The sequence below is a fragment of the Martes martes genome, assembly GCF_963455335.1.
Source record: "Martes martes genome assembly, chromosome: 13".
NCBI classification, from domain to species: Eukaryota; Metazoa; Chordata; class Mammalia; order Carnivora; family Mustelidae; genus Martes; species Martes martes.
This window is the reverse complement of record NC_137901.1, coordinates 65,368,653-65,384,385: the sequence shown is the minus strand read 5'-3', so window position 1 is coordinate 65,384,385 and position 15,733 is coordinate 65,368,653. Positions and strand designations below refer to the sequence as shown.

Here is a 15,733-nt window from a genome sequence, read left to right as displayed (position 1 = left end):
CCCAGATGCCATCATGGGGCCCTGCGTGTAAACCTCTAAGCCCCCCCATCATCACAGGGTGTGGCACCCACTACACAGATGAGGGAACTCAGGTTCTAAGAACAAGTTCCCCAGGTGGCCCAGCTTGTCCCTCCGTCACCTTCTAAGGAGGACTCTTGGCTCTACCCTGCTATGTGGGGTAGAGGGGGTCTGAGATGCTGCCACCCTTGCTATTATTTTGGGTCCCCACAGTCACCCTCCATGTACACATGGGGAAGCCAGGGACCAGCAAACAGAATGGCCCACAGAAGGTGGGTGCCAAGCTGGTGGGAGGCATCAGAGGCAGGTGGTCCAAAACTAAACTGGCCAAGGCAGGAAGTAGCTCTCCCCTGTCTCTGGCAGGTTCAGAGGGGCTTAGGCTATTAGGACCTGAGTTTCCGCTTTACCAACAGCCTGTTATCTTGTTTAAACAGCCTTTGCTGTTTGAAATGACAGGCCTAGCCGGTGCTGTTACTACGAACGTTGCAACTGTCACTGGATTGGGGGCAAGGGGACAGGCAGGCAGTGACTCTTGACTTCGGCACTGGTTGGAGCATACCCCCACCGCAGAGATGCCCCATCTGTTGCTGGCCCGAGGCCTACAGGGCTGAGCACTTTAAAATGGGCCACGCCTGACCCTCCCGGCCCCTTCCCTTCCTGCATAGGCGTGCAGCAAGCAGGAGCCTGGGGCAGGAGAGACCTGGGAAAGAAGGAGAGAAGGTGGTGGGAAGGTCAAGGGCCCCATGAAAACCTGGGACTGTCCAAGGGCATGAGGTGTGCCACCCTGAGTTGCTAATCTTTGTGTGCCACATGCTAATCTCCACTCTAGCCAGGGAGTCCTGGGGCCTCAGGGCTGTTCGTCCATAGGTGGCAGCACAGGCTGGCGGGTGGAGAGGAGGTAGGAGCAGGAGCCAGACAGGCCTCCAGGCCTGCAGAGTTGGGGCCTGGGGCCTCTACGCAAAACCCCCAGGGGCTGGCCATGGGGGCGGAAATGGGAAAATAAAACCTGAGACTGCATCCACCAAAACACAGGATCAGGTAGTTGCTGATCGTTTGAGAGCCGGAAGAGCTCCTGCTTATCAAATGCCTTTTCAGCCCATTTTGCTGGATTGATCCACTGAACAACGGAGCTCAAGTGAGAAAGAACACAGGCCAACTGTCAGTGAAAGACCAGGGCTGCGCAAGGCCTGTCTTGGGGAGGGAAGCCTGGCCCTGCTATCCTTGGTGGCCCCTGCCATCAGCGTCCTGGGCTGGGGAGGAGGCTGGGAACAGGGTGAGGCCATCTGTGGGCCAGGCCCAGGGCCGTGCACCTGTGCGGTAGGGCAGGGCAGGGCCCTTGGCGCCAGTAGCTCCTCCCACCCCGCCTGAGCCCCACATTCACGGCTGTCACACCGATTGATCGCCAACAGCGTGTGCCATCTGGCCCTGCTGCCGTCACCCCACGTTCGGCAGACCGCCCTGTCCGGGTGCTGGAGAGACCAGTGCCCCTGACAGACAGGGCACTGTACTCACGGCAGATGATGAGCAGTAACGACAACAAGGTCCAATGGCGCTTGAAGCTGTGTCGCAAACAGACAGTTAAGGTCATGACTAGGGGTGCTTCAGGTGGGGGGGTAAGGGAGGGCATTGGAGAGTGACCCTCTCTGTGGGAACCCCAGGGAAGGAACAGCACAGCCAAAGCAGAGGCCCTCAGGAAGGGAGGGGAAGGATGAGTCAGGGAGCTGGGGGAAAGCACCCTATCACCGTCTACGATAGAAGCAACTGGAAGGGATAGCCTTGGTTGTGGTAGGGTCATGGGGAGAGCCACAGAGCAGAAAGTCAGGAGACAGTCTAGCAAGAGATGAAGGGGGAGCACTTCAGGGAGCGGTGTAGACGGATTCCATTTGTGTCTGGAGGTACAATCAGTGGGACGGGGTACAGGCAGAGCCCACAGCCTGACACGGGGTCCTCTGCATGCCACAGCCACCCACCCCCCAGCCTCAGCTAGGGTGATTTCTGGTGGCAGAAGTCAGCTCATTCATCAGTGCCCAGCCCAGACATGCCCCCTGCCCGTGCCGCCTGCCCTCCAGCTTACACGGTGTGGTGCTGGACAGCTAGTGTCATATGTGTCCTTCTCCTAGGCGGGCTCCATTCTCATAAGCCAGAACTGCTCCTTGCTCTTCTCTCTCTCTCGAAGCAGGAGTGCGCACTACACTCAGTAGGAGCTTAAGGTAGAGCCAAGTGACCAACTGGGGTCCAAAGAAAAGGGACTGGAAGGGCAGCCAAAGCCGAGGGGGGAGGTGGGCCTGCATCTTGGTGCTGTGGCCAGCGGCGCTTAGTTGGGAGTGCTGGGTGTCCAGCTTTCTCATGCTGTTGCTTGTTGACCACATTTCTGTTGTGACTCACTGCATGAGAGCCGAAAATAACTGCCGTCTCCTGGCTAGCTGGACCTGGGGCTATCGAGCAAAGTTCAAGGAGAACCAAGGCAGTCCTCCATGGGCCTGGTCAAACAGTGGGTGGGCAGCCCTGCTGGAGCAGAACGGAGTCTGAGAGCCCCTCACCCAGGCCCCCACCCTATAGGGTTGCTTCCTGCGTCAGTAAGGGATCAGCCACTGACCCTTCCAGACTGTCCCACACATGGCCCCCGGGGAGCCCTAGAGCTGAAATAAGCCAGGGAGAAAAGGGGGGTCAGATGCTGATCTGAGTGGACACCTGACCAGGGGTCAGAGAGCAAGGGTAGCCGGGGCCTACACTGGGGAGGCCTGGGGCTGGGCCTGGGGCCACGAGAACAGAGTGTGATAGGAAAGCATGGAGTGGGAGTGTGGATGGTGCAGAGGAGAGGAAGCCCCCTGTGGCTGTGACAGATGGAGGGGAGAGAGTGGCAGGAGCTGCTGTCCCTGTGCGTGGACAGGGCTGTGTCCGTCTTTCTCAGCCTGGCCATCCTGAGGGCTTAATCACAGCTACAAGACCAGCATAGCTCCACGGCCTTGAGGACCTAGGTTTGGAGGATGGGCGGCTGACCTGGGCCTGGGGAGCAGTGGAAAGCGGGGGCTGTCCTGAGGGAGAATGCTGCTCGCCGCAGAGGCCCTGAATACCCGGGAGGAGCAAACGGTAAGCGACAGTGCTTCCTGGCTCCCCCGCATTGCCTTGGTGTCTCTCCTTTCTGTGCTGTCCCTGCAGATTGGCTCCAGGGACAGTCAGGGGCTCATTGATTCATTAGCCTCATTAATCCAGTTCTCCAGTCTGGCAAGGCAGCGTTTAGGTTTGTGGGAGGAAGAAGTGGGAAATGCTAACCAGATTGGTCTGGAAGTGACCCTGGTCATCCAGCTCTGTCCCCAGACATGTCCCCCTTTCCTGGGGCCAATAGCAGTGGGAAGGGTGGCTGTGGTTGTCTGAGGCTCTCCTTGGGATGGGAGTGGTAGGCCTAGGAGCTGGGCTTAGGCAGGCCAGGCAAACCCTCTGAGCCCATTTCTATATCTGTAAAATGGGAATATTGGGAAGATCCCCTTATAGCCTCTTTTCTGAGATGAACAGAGCTGGACATCCAGGCATCATGGTAGCCTCCACACAAAGGAAGCAAGGTCTAGAGCCATCAGAGGCAAAAGTTGAGGCTAACACAGCCACAGGCTAACACTGCCAAGGGCAAGGCACTATCCAGTGGTCCCTCAGTAACACTGCCAGTATCTAACCTCCTCTTGCTTGGGGAGGCCCCCTCCACCCAGGGGTGCTTCTGCCAGGAGCAGGTCACTGGGAGGACCTCCCTTCTCCACTGCCCACTACCCTGTCCCTCAGGAAGGGACAGTTGAGGGTCCCCTCAACTCCCAGACCCCCTCTCCTCCGCCCCAACAAGGAGGTAGTTATGGCCAATATTTCTCAGGCCAGCCAGCCAGGGCCAGGCCTGTGTGCCCCTGTGAAGCGATGCCTGGCCCAGTTCAAGATCAGCAGCCTCCTCCTGCCATTGGTGTGTGTTGCAGTGTGAGGCTTTGAGGGTGGAGGCTTTCTTCTCAGTTGTCATGGAAACAGCAACGAGTCTGCTGAGCATCTGAGTACTCAGCTCAACAGCGGGAGGGGAGCAGCCACCCTGGGCGGCAGCTGCTGTGACAGACTCTCAGCAGCTCAGCATTTGGAAGGACCCAAGGGGCTGCGGTGCTCCTCGGCCTGGCGAGCCCAGAGGGCGACTCGGAGAACTCCTTGCCTGCTGTCTCCCTGTGGGCGGCTGGGCCATAACGACATCGGCCCTCTTGTCCGCACAGGATTATGGTGATTTCTGTCCAGGCATGAGTGAGCTGAGCACACAGGCCCTGCCCTCCGGGAGACACTTCCAGTGAGGGGACACATACTGTGGGGCAGAGGAAGAGGGTGGGGAAACACAGATTCCAGCAGGCGTGAGCCAACATGACTCAGGCCTCCTCCACCTGCTCCCGAGATGGGCCTCTGCCGAGGAGCGGCACTGCTGCTCTCTATGTGGTTTTTGCCTGTCTGGTCATCCCTTCTACCGTCTCCCAAATGCGTCCCAAGCCCCTCACGTTCAGACAGGTGTGTACAGTGCTTCCCCCTCCCCAACTCCAGCTCAAAGGAGAGTGGCAGGCCCGCCCTGGAGCACAGCCATCTGTCCACAGGTCCAGGATGCAGCCACAAATCTCCAGTCTCCAGCCAGGCAAGGCAAGGCGAGCTCAGCCCAGCAGCCGGGGAGACCCCAGAAAGTCTCAGGCACCGCCTGCTCTCTGCCTGGGGTGTGGTGGCACATGGGGACAGGAAGTAGGCTGACAGGAGGTGCTTCTAAGCAGAGGTTAATGGCAAAGGGTGTCCTGGAGCCCAAGAAGGCTGCTTGACCACAGTTCCTCACTGTTGGCCATAGCTGCTCTGAAAGGAGAGCAGAGTATCCTAACATTGAGCCAACAGCATCTTTGTGACAACAGCACAAGGCCTGAGCCCAGATGAGGCGCTGCTGGTCCTAGCATCCTTCTCACCCCAGAATCCCACCCTGTCTCCTGCTCCTCAGAGTGCCTCTCCCTCCTCCACTGCTTCCCCTAGGGAACCCCACCCTGACCCTGAGACACAGTTCAAGGAGGCCTCCAGCCCAGTCTGGGGTTTGCACTCTGCTTCTTGCCACCACCACCCTGTCTACCTGCGGGGAGATACAGTCCAGGGTTTTGTACCTCTGAGCGCCCCTTGGACAAGCTGGAGTCCAAAAGAGACTTGAACCCTGGAAGGATGAGGACCCTAGTAGACTGGTTGGGGAAGCAAAGGGCTTTGGGCCACCAGCAGCCTGCAGTCTGGGCCCAGCCTCTCTTGCTCCCGGAGCCTTGGACTGGTGCACCCCACAAACAGCCTCCACCAGCTTCCTGTGGCCACCCAGCAAGGCCACCTGAGCACCCCCAGGCCATCCTAAACTTCTCTGCAGCTTTTCATGAAGAGAAATATACACATACTCCTCTCTCGCCCCCAAAGACCTGCCCCCCGCCCCCTACTTCCTTGGAGACAAAGAATAAGCTGTTTCCCTGGGTGACTGACACAATCCTTGAAGTGATTTTACTCTCGAGGCACAACCCTGTCTTCACACCGGGCAACAGCTGCAAACATGTCTAACACAGGTCCCGCCCACCTCACACTCCTTCCTGCCAGGGACTCAGGGCACAGGTCTGAGGGTGGGGCCCGCTTGCCCTCCTCCCTCTGGCGAAGTCTGGGGACACCAAAGCCCTAGTGGGGCTCAGGATGGGCCGGGGAAGTCTTGGAGGCTCCTCCCACCTACCAGGCCCAGAGTACAGGATGCTGGGCCTCCCCTGCCTCCCCTGGTCGGGGGGAGGGGCAGTTGGCATTGCAGTGAGGGTAGCTGCCAGGCTGACCACTAGGACATGCCGTTCAGTGGGTCCGCACTTCCCCACCCGTCAGACCACACCCTGCCAGCTGACGGGCAGCTCCCAGACCTTGGTGCCCCCAAGCTTCCACCACAGAGGGAGCCCCAAGGGGCCAGAGGCTTGGCTGTTACTTCATAAAGGGTGCCAGTTTTGAGGTCCAACCCCAAATGAAACTTGCCCTTTGGCCCATCTAGCCATGGTGCTGCCAGGCAGCCTCAGTGCCCTAGTCCTGCTCTCAGTGCCCTTGGAACCTGGCACTTTGCTGCCCGGGGCCAGGCCCGGTGGCCCAGCTACGGAGTGGGTGGCCACGGGGCTGGCTCCATGCATTGTGAATGGAACTCATTCATGTGCATAGCCCAGCCTCCCAGCCCTACTTCCAGTGTGAAAAGCTGAATTCACAGTTCCCGGGAACAAACACTCCAGGCTTTTCTACAATGCACAGACTTGAGCTTCCCAGGTTATAACAAGACTGACACCTCATCCTAAAGATGAGGAAACTGAGTCCCAGGGCAGGACAGAGCCTCCCCAGGCTCTGGAGCCCCAGCTGATCCAGTGCTAAGGCCCTGGCCCCCCACTGCATCCCCTCCATCCCCTCTACCAGCTTGTCCACACTAAAGCTCCATGCCTTTGCTGATCTTTACTCTAGTGCCTTTCCCTGTCCTACCCCCCACAAGGCCCAGGAGAGATGCCCCCTCAAGGAAGTTTCCCTTTTTTTTTTTTAACTTTTTTTTTTTTTTAATTTGACAGGCAGAGATCACAAGTAGGCAGAGAGGCAGGCAGAGAGAGAGGGGGAAGCAGGCTCCCTGCTGAGCAGAGAGCCCGATGCGGAGCTCGATCCCAGGACCCTGGGACCCAGGACCCCTGGGATCCTTTGGCAGAGGCTTTAACCCACTGAGCCACCCAGGCGCCCCTGGAAGTTTCCCTTTTTATCTCAGTCATACCCATGATGGCCACCACAGCCATGGGGACTGAGCTTTCCCTAAATGTCACACTTTAGTTCTCAGCCACCCTGAGAGGGGGCAATGCAGGTGGGGAAACAGGCTTGGGATAGCTAAGAGCCAGTGGCTGGCAGATCAAGGTTCTGACCCTCATTGGCCACTCTACAGCCACCACACCACCTCATTCATTTCATCCTCCCTAGGACTGGCTCGCTGAGAACAGGGCCGTTGGCTCACCTCTCCATCACCCTTATGCTTAGAACAGCATCTCATGCAGAAGAGCCCCTGGAGAAGGTCTGCCAGGGAGATAAGGAAGGAGTGAGGAATGCAGAGGCTCAGCAAGGAAGGAGTGTGGAAGTGTTGGCAGGCTGGAATTCCAAGTCACCAGGACCCCAGGGTGCTGGGAAGAGTTGAAACCTTGATGTCACCAGCATTTTATGTGAGGTCTAAGGCTGGAGACCCCTGTGGACTCCTGGTTGGGCCAGCTGGCCTTGCCCTGTGTGCTGTGACCACAGTGAGCCCTGTACCGGACCCTGGGGGGTGGGAACCTGGTGGAGAGGGAGCAGACAGGGACACAGAATGGGTCAGTACAGAGCCTTCCCCAGCTATGCAACATATCACATGCTACCACCTCCTGGCATATCCCCCACTCCATGAAATATGCCCATCAGTAGAGGGCAGGCCCCCCGGTTGGCCTCTCCTGTGTTCCAAAGGCCTGGTTGATGGTGTGTTCAGCATGAGTCGGCATTTGCATACGGCTGCCCAAAACCAGTGTGACCTTGCAGGGTAGACAGGTACTGGTCCCATCACCCTTGGAATGTGTGTCTACATGATGTTGGGAACAGGATAGACTGAACTAGTGTTCTGTGAGGACTACAGAGCCGGGAGCTGGTATGGAAACCAAGGGAACCTGGAGCGTGCCCAGGCCTCCTGGGGGCCCCATGGGGAGCAAGGAGCAGAGTCCACACAGCCTGCCTTTTCCTAGAATAGGACAGTGGGGGACCCATGTGATGGTAACAGGCCAGCAGGGTTTGCTGAGCACCTGCGTCGGGCCAGGCAAACCTGGACAGGTACCACATAGCATGCCTGTGCCAGATGGGGACTCAAGGCCCAAGAGGTAGGTAGAGGACCCAGGCCCCATAACAAATGACAAAAACCAGGAGTGTGAGTCTTTGTGTACATTTTCTCCATTAAAAGCCCATGCCCTTTGTGAGGCTGGTATCCCTGCCTTTGCCTCACAGATATGGGGCCGGGGCGCCAAGAAGCAGGCATTTTGCCCAGACTGACACAGTCAAGAAGCAGTCTGTGCAAGGCATCTCAGAGCAGGTGAGGGCCAGAAATAGGGAGTCACATAGAGGCAGAGGCTGGGAGAAGGATGAGAACACCCAGATCATGCAGAGCCAGTGTGCCCCCTGAAGGGGTCCTGATTTTGCCCCAGGAGCTCAGTCAAGAAATTTGGGGACAGAGAGGGTTTCAGAGCATGCACATGCCCCTTCCCCATAGCTTGGCCCTCTGTCCAGGGGTGGTCAGTGAGTCACCACAAACAGGACCTGTGTCCTAACAGAACACCTGTGGTGGCCTGTGAGGAGAAAACAGGAAGGACCCTGCCCTCTGGGCACCCTGAGCAACAGATGTCTGTCAGGAGGGGTGCGATGGATGGAGGTCTTTCTCTCACCTGCCTGCCCACAGTTCGGTGCTGCCAGAAAGTGAAGTGTACATTACTGTGCGGGTTAGTTAGGCTTATGGTAAAGAGACGCTGAAGGGTCCCCAGCTCCAAAACCAGGCCACCGCCCCTAGTGCACCCCAAAGGCATGTAAAGTTGCAGATACGCTGCACCCCAGACTGCGTACTCTTACAGGTTGTGGAAGCAAGCTGCATGATGCTCGAGAAACTGGTGCAGGCTTTGGAAGGAGGAAGGAGGGTTGCAGACTGAAATGAGCCCCCAAGAAGGACAGATTAGAAAGACCCAAAGCAGGGTGGTAGCCTGGGAGTCATTAGCCAGCTCCCTTACCTGTTCCCTTACCTTTCTCTAGAAACTACAGTGCCTTGGGAGGGCTGAGCAATGCTCCCCCCAGTTATGGAGGGACCCAAGAACCATGGCCTGGAGGACACCTGCTGGCCCCTCTCCCTCAGGCAGGCCAGTGAACTCCCAAATCAGTGGGAGTCAGACATGCTAGAAGAGGCCAGGCAGGAAACGTCTTGGACCAACCCCTTTGCCTGTTGTGGGGCCCATTCCATTCATTTGCAAAGTGCAGGGGCTATCCTTGAGTTTCCGTGCTTGGGTTCAAGGCTGGGTCTCTGGGAATCAGCCCTCTGCCACCCAGCCAGCATGCAAGGAAACCAAAGGCAGCCCTGCCATGTCATAGCTACTGGGCTTGACCTGTCAAATCAGGGAGCAGCGGTCACTAGAGGTGCTCCGCCTGGCACCTGGGGCTGTCCTGTGCACCACTGAAAAGCTAAGGGGACCTCCTGTGAGGAGGTAAGCCTCACGCCAGAGAGGGCAGGGCCAGGTGGCCATCGCATCTCCAGGCTGAATAGTCACAGGAGGTGCCCTGAGGAACCAGGTGGGAACAGAGGTGCTGCAGAGCCCAGGAACCTGTCGAGCTGGCTGGCTGAGCCCAGGTCTGCAGAGAGGCCTCTCTCCTTCCAGCCCATGGAGCTGTTCCTGCACTGGGACCCATGGTATCCCAGAGCAGCTCTGTGTGGGCAGTGCAGGGAGGGGGACCTGCCATTGAGAGCTGAGAGGAGACGACAGACACCCTGTGCCAGGGCAAGGGCAGTGAGTGGCATGGGAGAGCTCCCATAGGGCAGCAGGGGCCTCACACCAGCACCTTCCTTTCTCCTCACAGTGGTCCTGACATTGAATGCCATGACCATCCCATTTTGTACATGAGGAAACTGAGGCCCAGAGACGAGAAACGACTTGTTCAAGGCTCATCAAAAACTGATGGTGACAGGAAACACTAGGTCTCTGGCCCCAGACCCTGTGCTTATAACCAGGGACAGGGATAGCACTTTTGTGACACCAGGAGAGCCTTCGTAGAGAATCAGAACTGAGGGGCAACATTCCCCTCACCAAATGCAGGCTCCCTTTCGCACCCCAGCTCACCCTGGGCATGGTTGTCAAAATGAAGCTGGTCTGCTCCAGGCCACCAGAGGTGCTGACAGTAGCCATATGCCAGGTGAAGGCCTCTGCTGCCAAGTTCAACACTAAGCCGACTCCACACTCACAGGCCAGCAAGCTCCTTAGGAACAGGTCATTAGGGGCACCTGGGTGGCTCAATCAGTTGAGCATCTACCTGCGATTTAGGCTGTGATCCTGGGGTCCTGGAATTGAGCCCCATATGAGGCTCCCTGCTCATCAGGGAATCTGCTTCTCCCTCTCCCCTTCCCCCTCCCACTGGCTGTGCCCTTTCTCTCTCTTTCTATCTCAAATAAATAAAGCCTTATAAGGCGGGGGGGGGGGGGGGCAGCTGGGTGGCTCGGTTGTTAAGCATCTGCCTTTGGCTCAGGTCATGATCCCAGGGTCCTGGGATCAAGCCCCACATTGGGCTCCCTGCTCAGTGGGAAGCCTGCTTCTCCCTCTCCCACTCACCCCTCCTGCTTGTGTTCCCTCTCTCACTGTCTCTCTCTCTCTCTGTGTGTCAAATAAATAAAAATCTTAAAAAAAAAAAAAAAAGACAGAAAGAAAGAAAAGGAACAGGTCATTACATTAGGTCCTGCCCAGTGACATCCACAGGCCACCTGGGGGAAAGCCTATTCAGTGGCACTGAGTGTATTTGGACCCGTCTGAATAGTTGTTGTTTTGTTTTTGTTTTTGTTTTTGTTTTGTTTTGGCAAATGGCCAAGAAATGACTTCTTTACCACTCCAGGGACAACATCCAGCCACCCAGTTGCCCCCCACTGTCTGACATGGTTTATTACAGATCACTGATTTCTCACCATTGAGCTGTATGATTCCCACCATTGCCCACACTTCTGATAGGAATTGTCTGTTCCATGTTATTTATATGAATGAATGTGCAAACCCCAGACTCTTAGAAAGGGCCATCTTGCTGGTGAGCAGGCCCTGGAGAGAGCTGGCTGGGTATCAGAGCCCCAGGCTGGCACTGCTGGGGGCTACTGGTGGGTGTGCTTTCTTCTAGGGGAGCCACCTATGACCACTCCTTTGCTGGCAGCTAGAGCGGTAAAGGCAAGGAGGGCTTCTTGCTGGAAGAGAACATGTTGGTAGAGACACAGGGCTCTTAGCTGAGCCCTGGGAGTTGGCCTTTCCAAGCCTCCATCTCCCCATGTGTAAAATGGGTAGCACCCCTGTTTGCAGCACAGACATGCCCTGCAGGCTTCTCGGATTCGGGGTCCGAGAGGATGTTTGTATCAGGCTAACAGAAGTTTCACAGGACAAGGGGGTGATGTGCTAGCAATGATTCCAAAGCTGCCCCTGGCTTCATTTGCCCTAGGGGCCCAGCAGCCTGCTTGGACTGCACAAGGATGGTGCCCAACCCTGGCTTACCACCTTTGGGGCCCTCAGCAACAGCTAACAACACCAAGTGGGCAGTGTTACAAGGGAACTGGGTGGCAGGGGGAGCCCCACCCAGGCCAAGGAGGAGAAGAATGGGGTCATAGCTGGTGTCCAAGCCATGCACACACACCAAGGGCCGGGGGTGGGGGATGGGCAGGAGAAACCCTAAAGGCCAGACTGAGGGGCTGGGACTTTATCCTGGTACAGGGTGCATAGTCAGACATGTGCTGCAGGAAGGTGAACAGGGATATGGGGGTGGGAGAAGTCAGGGGAGCTTCCGGGAAGAAGGAGCCTTCAGCTCAGCTGCAGAGGGTGAGTGGAACATGGAGAGAGGAGAAAGGAAGACGCAAAGGTGGGGCGGAGAGGTGCACCCATGGCACTCATTCCTCCCAAACTCACACTCATGTAGTTTCAAGAGTTACTGCCCAAAACAGCATGTTCCTTTTGTAGTGCTCTGTGCTTTGAGGTATCAGGACACTGCCCTATCCACTTGGGATGCAGAAATGCACGTGCCGCAGTGACAGTAGCACTATGGGCTCTGAGTCCCCAGGGGTAGCCCCAGGATACCCCAAGTGTAGCCCCAGGGCCCCACCCTTCCCACGCACCATCTCCTGGCTTTGGCCCCCCCTCAGCAGAGGAGCCTGGTGCAGCAGCAACACGTGTGGGCCACGAGCACCCAGGGAGCAGGAGGGGGCAACAGGTGGAGCAAAGCATTTAGCCCAGTGCTTCCTAAGCTCTGAAGGTCGTGTATGTTTCCACAAGCCGGTCTCTGGTCAGTGTGTCCCCCGGGCAGTACGGAATCCCGCCTGGCAGCACTCGCACAGCCACAGTGTCTACACAGACAGATTCTGTGGTTATTCTTTGCTGCCCATCATCTCCCAGGTGTGTAAATAATGGCCAGTGTGGTTACCTGTGGTTTGTCCCAAGGAAGAGAGAGCAACAGGAAACCTGAGCCTCTAGATGCCAGGGAATCGAGCAGAGCCCCAGGATGGGGCAAGGGCCCCACGTGAGGGAGCCTCCTGTTCTGTGGTCCTAGGCAGTAGCGATCCTCTCAGCATTTTGCAAGGCACTGCCAAGGGCATGACTGCCTGTAAGGAAGTGCCTGAGTTCTCAGATTCCCAAGTAAGGAACGTGAGGCTTGGAGAGATGTCTAGGATCCAAAAAGCCTGCCAAGAGCTGTCAGTCAGGTGAAGGTTCATGTGGGACAGGAAGGACTGGTCAGTTGGGGCTGAAGTTAGGAACCCAGGATGTGTGCTGAGCAGGAATAGTGGCTGAGGTGGCTGTGGGGTGGGAGGGGTCGTGTGGCCTGTCAACTGTTCCAGTGCCACAGAGGACCTGCCCTCAAGGGACCAACCAGCAGAGGCCTCAGTGTGAGTGCTGGCCAGCACATATGCATTATTTCAGCATGCTGGGGATGTCCTCCTGCCCCTCCACTGCCTGGACTCCACAGCCTGCCCAGAGCTGCTGGGCTCAGACTGGGTATAAGAGCGCCCCTGGCTTTCACCCCCAGGGACCCAGCAGATACCCATTCTAAGACCCTGGCCATGTCCTGACTCCTCTGCCTGGCTCCCAATCCGTGAACCCCAATTCAACACCCAGGGCCCAGCCCTTGGGGACTAGCCTGTTAGGTCCCACCTGCTGGTGGCCCACCCATCCCCCACACCCCAAGTCCTAGACCTCTGTCTGGGCTCTATCACCTGGCATGAGAGCTGGGACCTGTCGCTAGCCCTTAGGACATGCTCAGCCAGTGTTTGCTCAATGAATTAATGCATGCGTGCTAACGACTCCATCTGTTATTTATCTGATGTGAAATTTGGGGTCAGAAGCACAGCCCCTGATTATGACATCATTCCTAAGAGAATTGATAGTTCTGTTAGGCTTTACAATGTGGCTTCCAGGAATCCATTAGAGCTAATTACTCCCCAGTAGAATGTGACATTCCTAGACCACCACTTATCTCACATTTGGGAACATTGTGGGGCTCCTCCAGGCACTGCTGGGGCTGGGGATCCTGTATCTTGTTTCTACAGAAAGGTCACCGCCCCCCCCTTTTTCCCAAGACCCCAAACCACTCACTTTCCAGAGTTTCTGGTATTCCTGAGCTCATTCTAAACAAGGCACAAGATCAGTTTTGGAAGACAGGAACTCCAAGGTGTCTATGGAATCCCAGGGCAGCTTCTCTGAGGTGGGAGAGTCATGACAAGTACCGCTGAGCTTCCTCTCCCCCTTCAAGCTGGTTCCCTCTCAGCACTGGTGCTATTCCATTATGTACCTCAGACAGTTCCAAATCTCCAGGAGAGTAGGGTTTCACTGAGGCATCCTCCTGGACACCCCCATCTGGGGTGACCTCACTTAGGCTAACAGCGCTGCCCATCCATGCTGCAGTGAGCCTGAGCTCCTGGCCGTGGAACTTGGAGCACATTTTCCGTCTCCCCAAGCCTCAGTTTCTTCATCTGTAAAACGGGAATAGGAAGGTGCAAGGTCTGAACCAGCTGGCATGCCGTGGCCACACCATCAGCACCAGCTGCAGCTTCCTTCCTCATTCCCACACGACTGGTGATACAACCTGGTCAGAGAGTCCTGAAATCCGACGCCTCAGATCTAAACTAAACCAGTTCCGGGCTTTGTTTGGACATTTGGCTTGTTCATTTTATTTTGAAATGAAGGGTAGCTTTTGCCATAGTAACTCACCAGCAATCCTTTTAGAAGCTAGAATCATCGGTTCTCTGTGGAAACGGTGGGTTTGGGAGTCACACAGATGCATTGTGTTCCTTAAAAACTCAGTCACTACAACCCATTTAAGGTCCTCAGATGGGGGTAAATAAGGGCCAGTGCCACTGGGGTCACTGAGCCTCCTGGGCCACTGTCCTCACATGAGCCTGGAAGGGGCAGAGGGGACTGAGCCTTCCCCAACTCTCTAGATTGGAGCTTTTGGTTTGGAAGCACGGGCTCTCTACTCACAGATCTGGCTGAGGACTGATGGTACCATGTGACAGCACCGAGGCTTGGAGGATGGGCCAGAGCTGCTGGCCGGGCAGGAGGCTGGCCACACTCAGGTTGAGGAAGACGTGATGGCAGCTCAGGCGCCTTGAGCTAGCACAGGACAGCAGGAGATGAGGCCCTCAGCTGTGAGTACGGAGTTGCCCAGGTCCCTGCGGCCGACGGATGCTGTGCAGCAGCCCCAGGCTGCAGAGGAGGGTCTGATGAAGCAGAACATCCCCTTACAAAGACATGTCAGGGTGCCGCAGGTGGGGCCAGCCCCTTCAGGGGCCCCAGAGCCCATAGGAGGCAGGCAAAGACAGACTTGGCCTCGCAGAGGAAGGACTTCCCACCAGGACGGTGGTATTTCCGGGGCCAGTGCCGGGCTGGGAGAGCCTGCCACGGGGGGCTTCCTCCCACCAGGGCCGCCAGCCTAGAGCCTTTCCATGCTACATCCCCTGATTAATGCCAGCATTTTCCTGCCCACAGAGTCGGATGGCAGAGAGCCTGCGCCTTTTTGACTCCATCTGTAACAACAACTGGTTCATCAACACCTCACTCATCCTCTTCCTGAACAAGAAGGACCTGCTGGCGGAGAAGATCCGGCGTATTCCGCTCACCATCTGCTTCCCGGAGTACAAGGGCCAGAACACCTACGAGGAGGCCGCTGTCTACATCCAGCGGCAGTTCGAGGACCTGAATCGCAACAAGGAGACCAAGGAGATCTACTCCCACTTCACCTGTGCCACCGACACCAGTAACATCCAGTTTGTTTTTGATGCGGTGACAGACGTCATCATACAGAACAATCTCAAGTACATAGGCCTTTGCTGAGGAGCCAGGCTGGCCAGTTTGCCTGTGGCGAAACCCCTGGGGTGTCACACACCCCCACTCGTGCTAGGGAGACCCAGCCCAGGGGCAGAAAACAGGGGAGGCCTGATGAATGTCCCCCCCGCCCCTCCACCTCCTTGGCCCCCATGTTTCCGCAAACATAAATATATATGGATAGATTGCTAGGTAGGTAGACACACACACACGCGCACACACACAGTCTGGAGATGGCCAAGTTCCCCAAAGTGTTGGAGCCTCTTGAAGACTTAAGCAGCTGTCACCAAGTTCACTACAAGCCCTTCCTGCCCCTTCACCTTGCCTTCCCGAGTCAGCCCCGCTCTGCATGGGGTGGGGGGGTCCCTGTGGGACTAGGAGGAGAGGCAGCTGGGTCATCTGGAGGAACACCAGCTCTGCCCAAGCTTCGGACTGGGGACCTTGCTACTGACCAGAAGGGAGGACGAGAGCAGGGTCCGTGCGCCTTCCCTGCTGGCCACGCCTACTGCTGGCCTGCTCTGTACCATGTTTGTTCTGGAACCAGGGTGCGAGGCCAGATGACACCACTAACCAGACCTCTAGCCACTCACAGCTCTTTTTAAACAGCTTCAGAATAT

The 15,733-nt window shown here is 56.8% G+C and overlaps 2 protein-coding genes across 2 annotated transcripts in view; one reads left to right on the top strand and one right to left on the bottom strand.

Moving 5' to 3' along the window:
- The window catches only part of GNAZ (G protein subunit alpha z), a gene marked incomplete at both ends in the record, with an annotated part of 28,632 nt that extends 13,507 nt beyond the window's left edge, over nt 1–15,125 (top strand). The window contains one exon of the mRNA XM_080821842.1: nt 14,781–15,125. Coding sequence (XP_080677968.1) covers nt 14,781–15,125 — 345 coding nt within the window. The remainder of the gene's footprint in view (nt 1–14,780) is intronic.
- The window catches only part of RSPH14 (radial spoke head 14 homolog), a gene marked incomplete at both ends in the record, with an annotated part of 74,839 nt that overhangs the window by 46,264 nt on the left and 12,842 nt on the right, over nt 1–15,733 (bottom strand). The gene's annotated exons all lie outside the window — the stretch shown is intronic.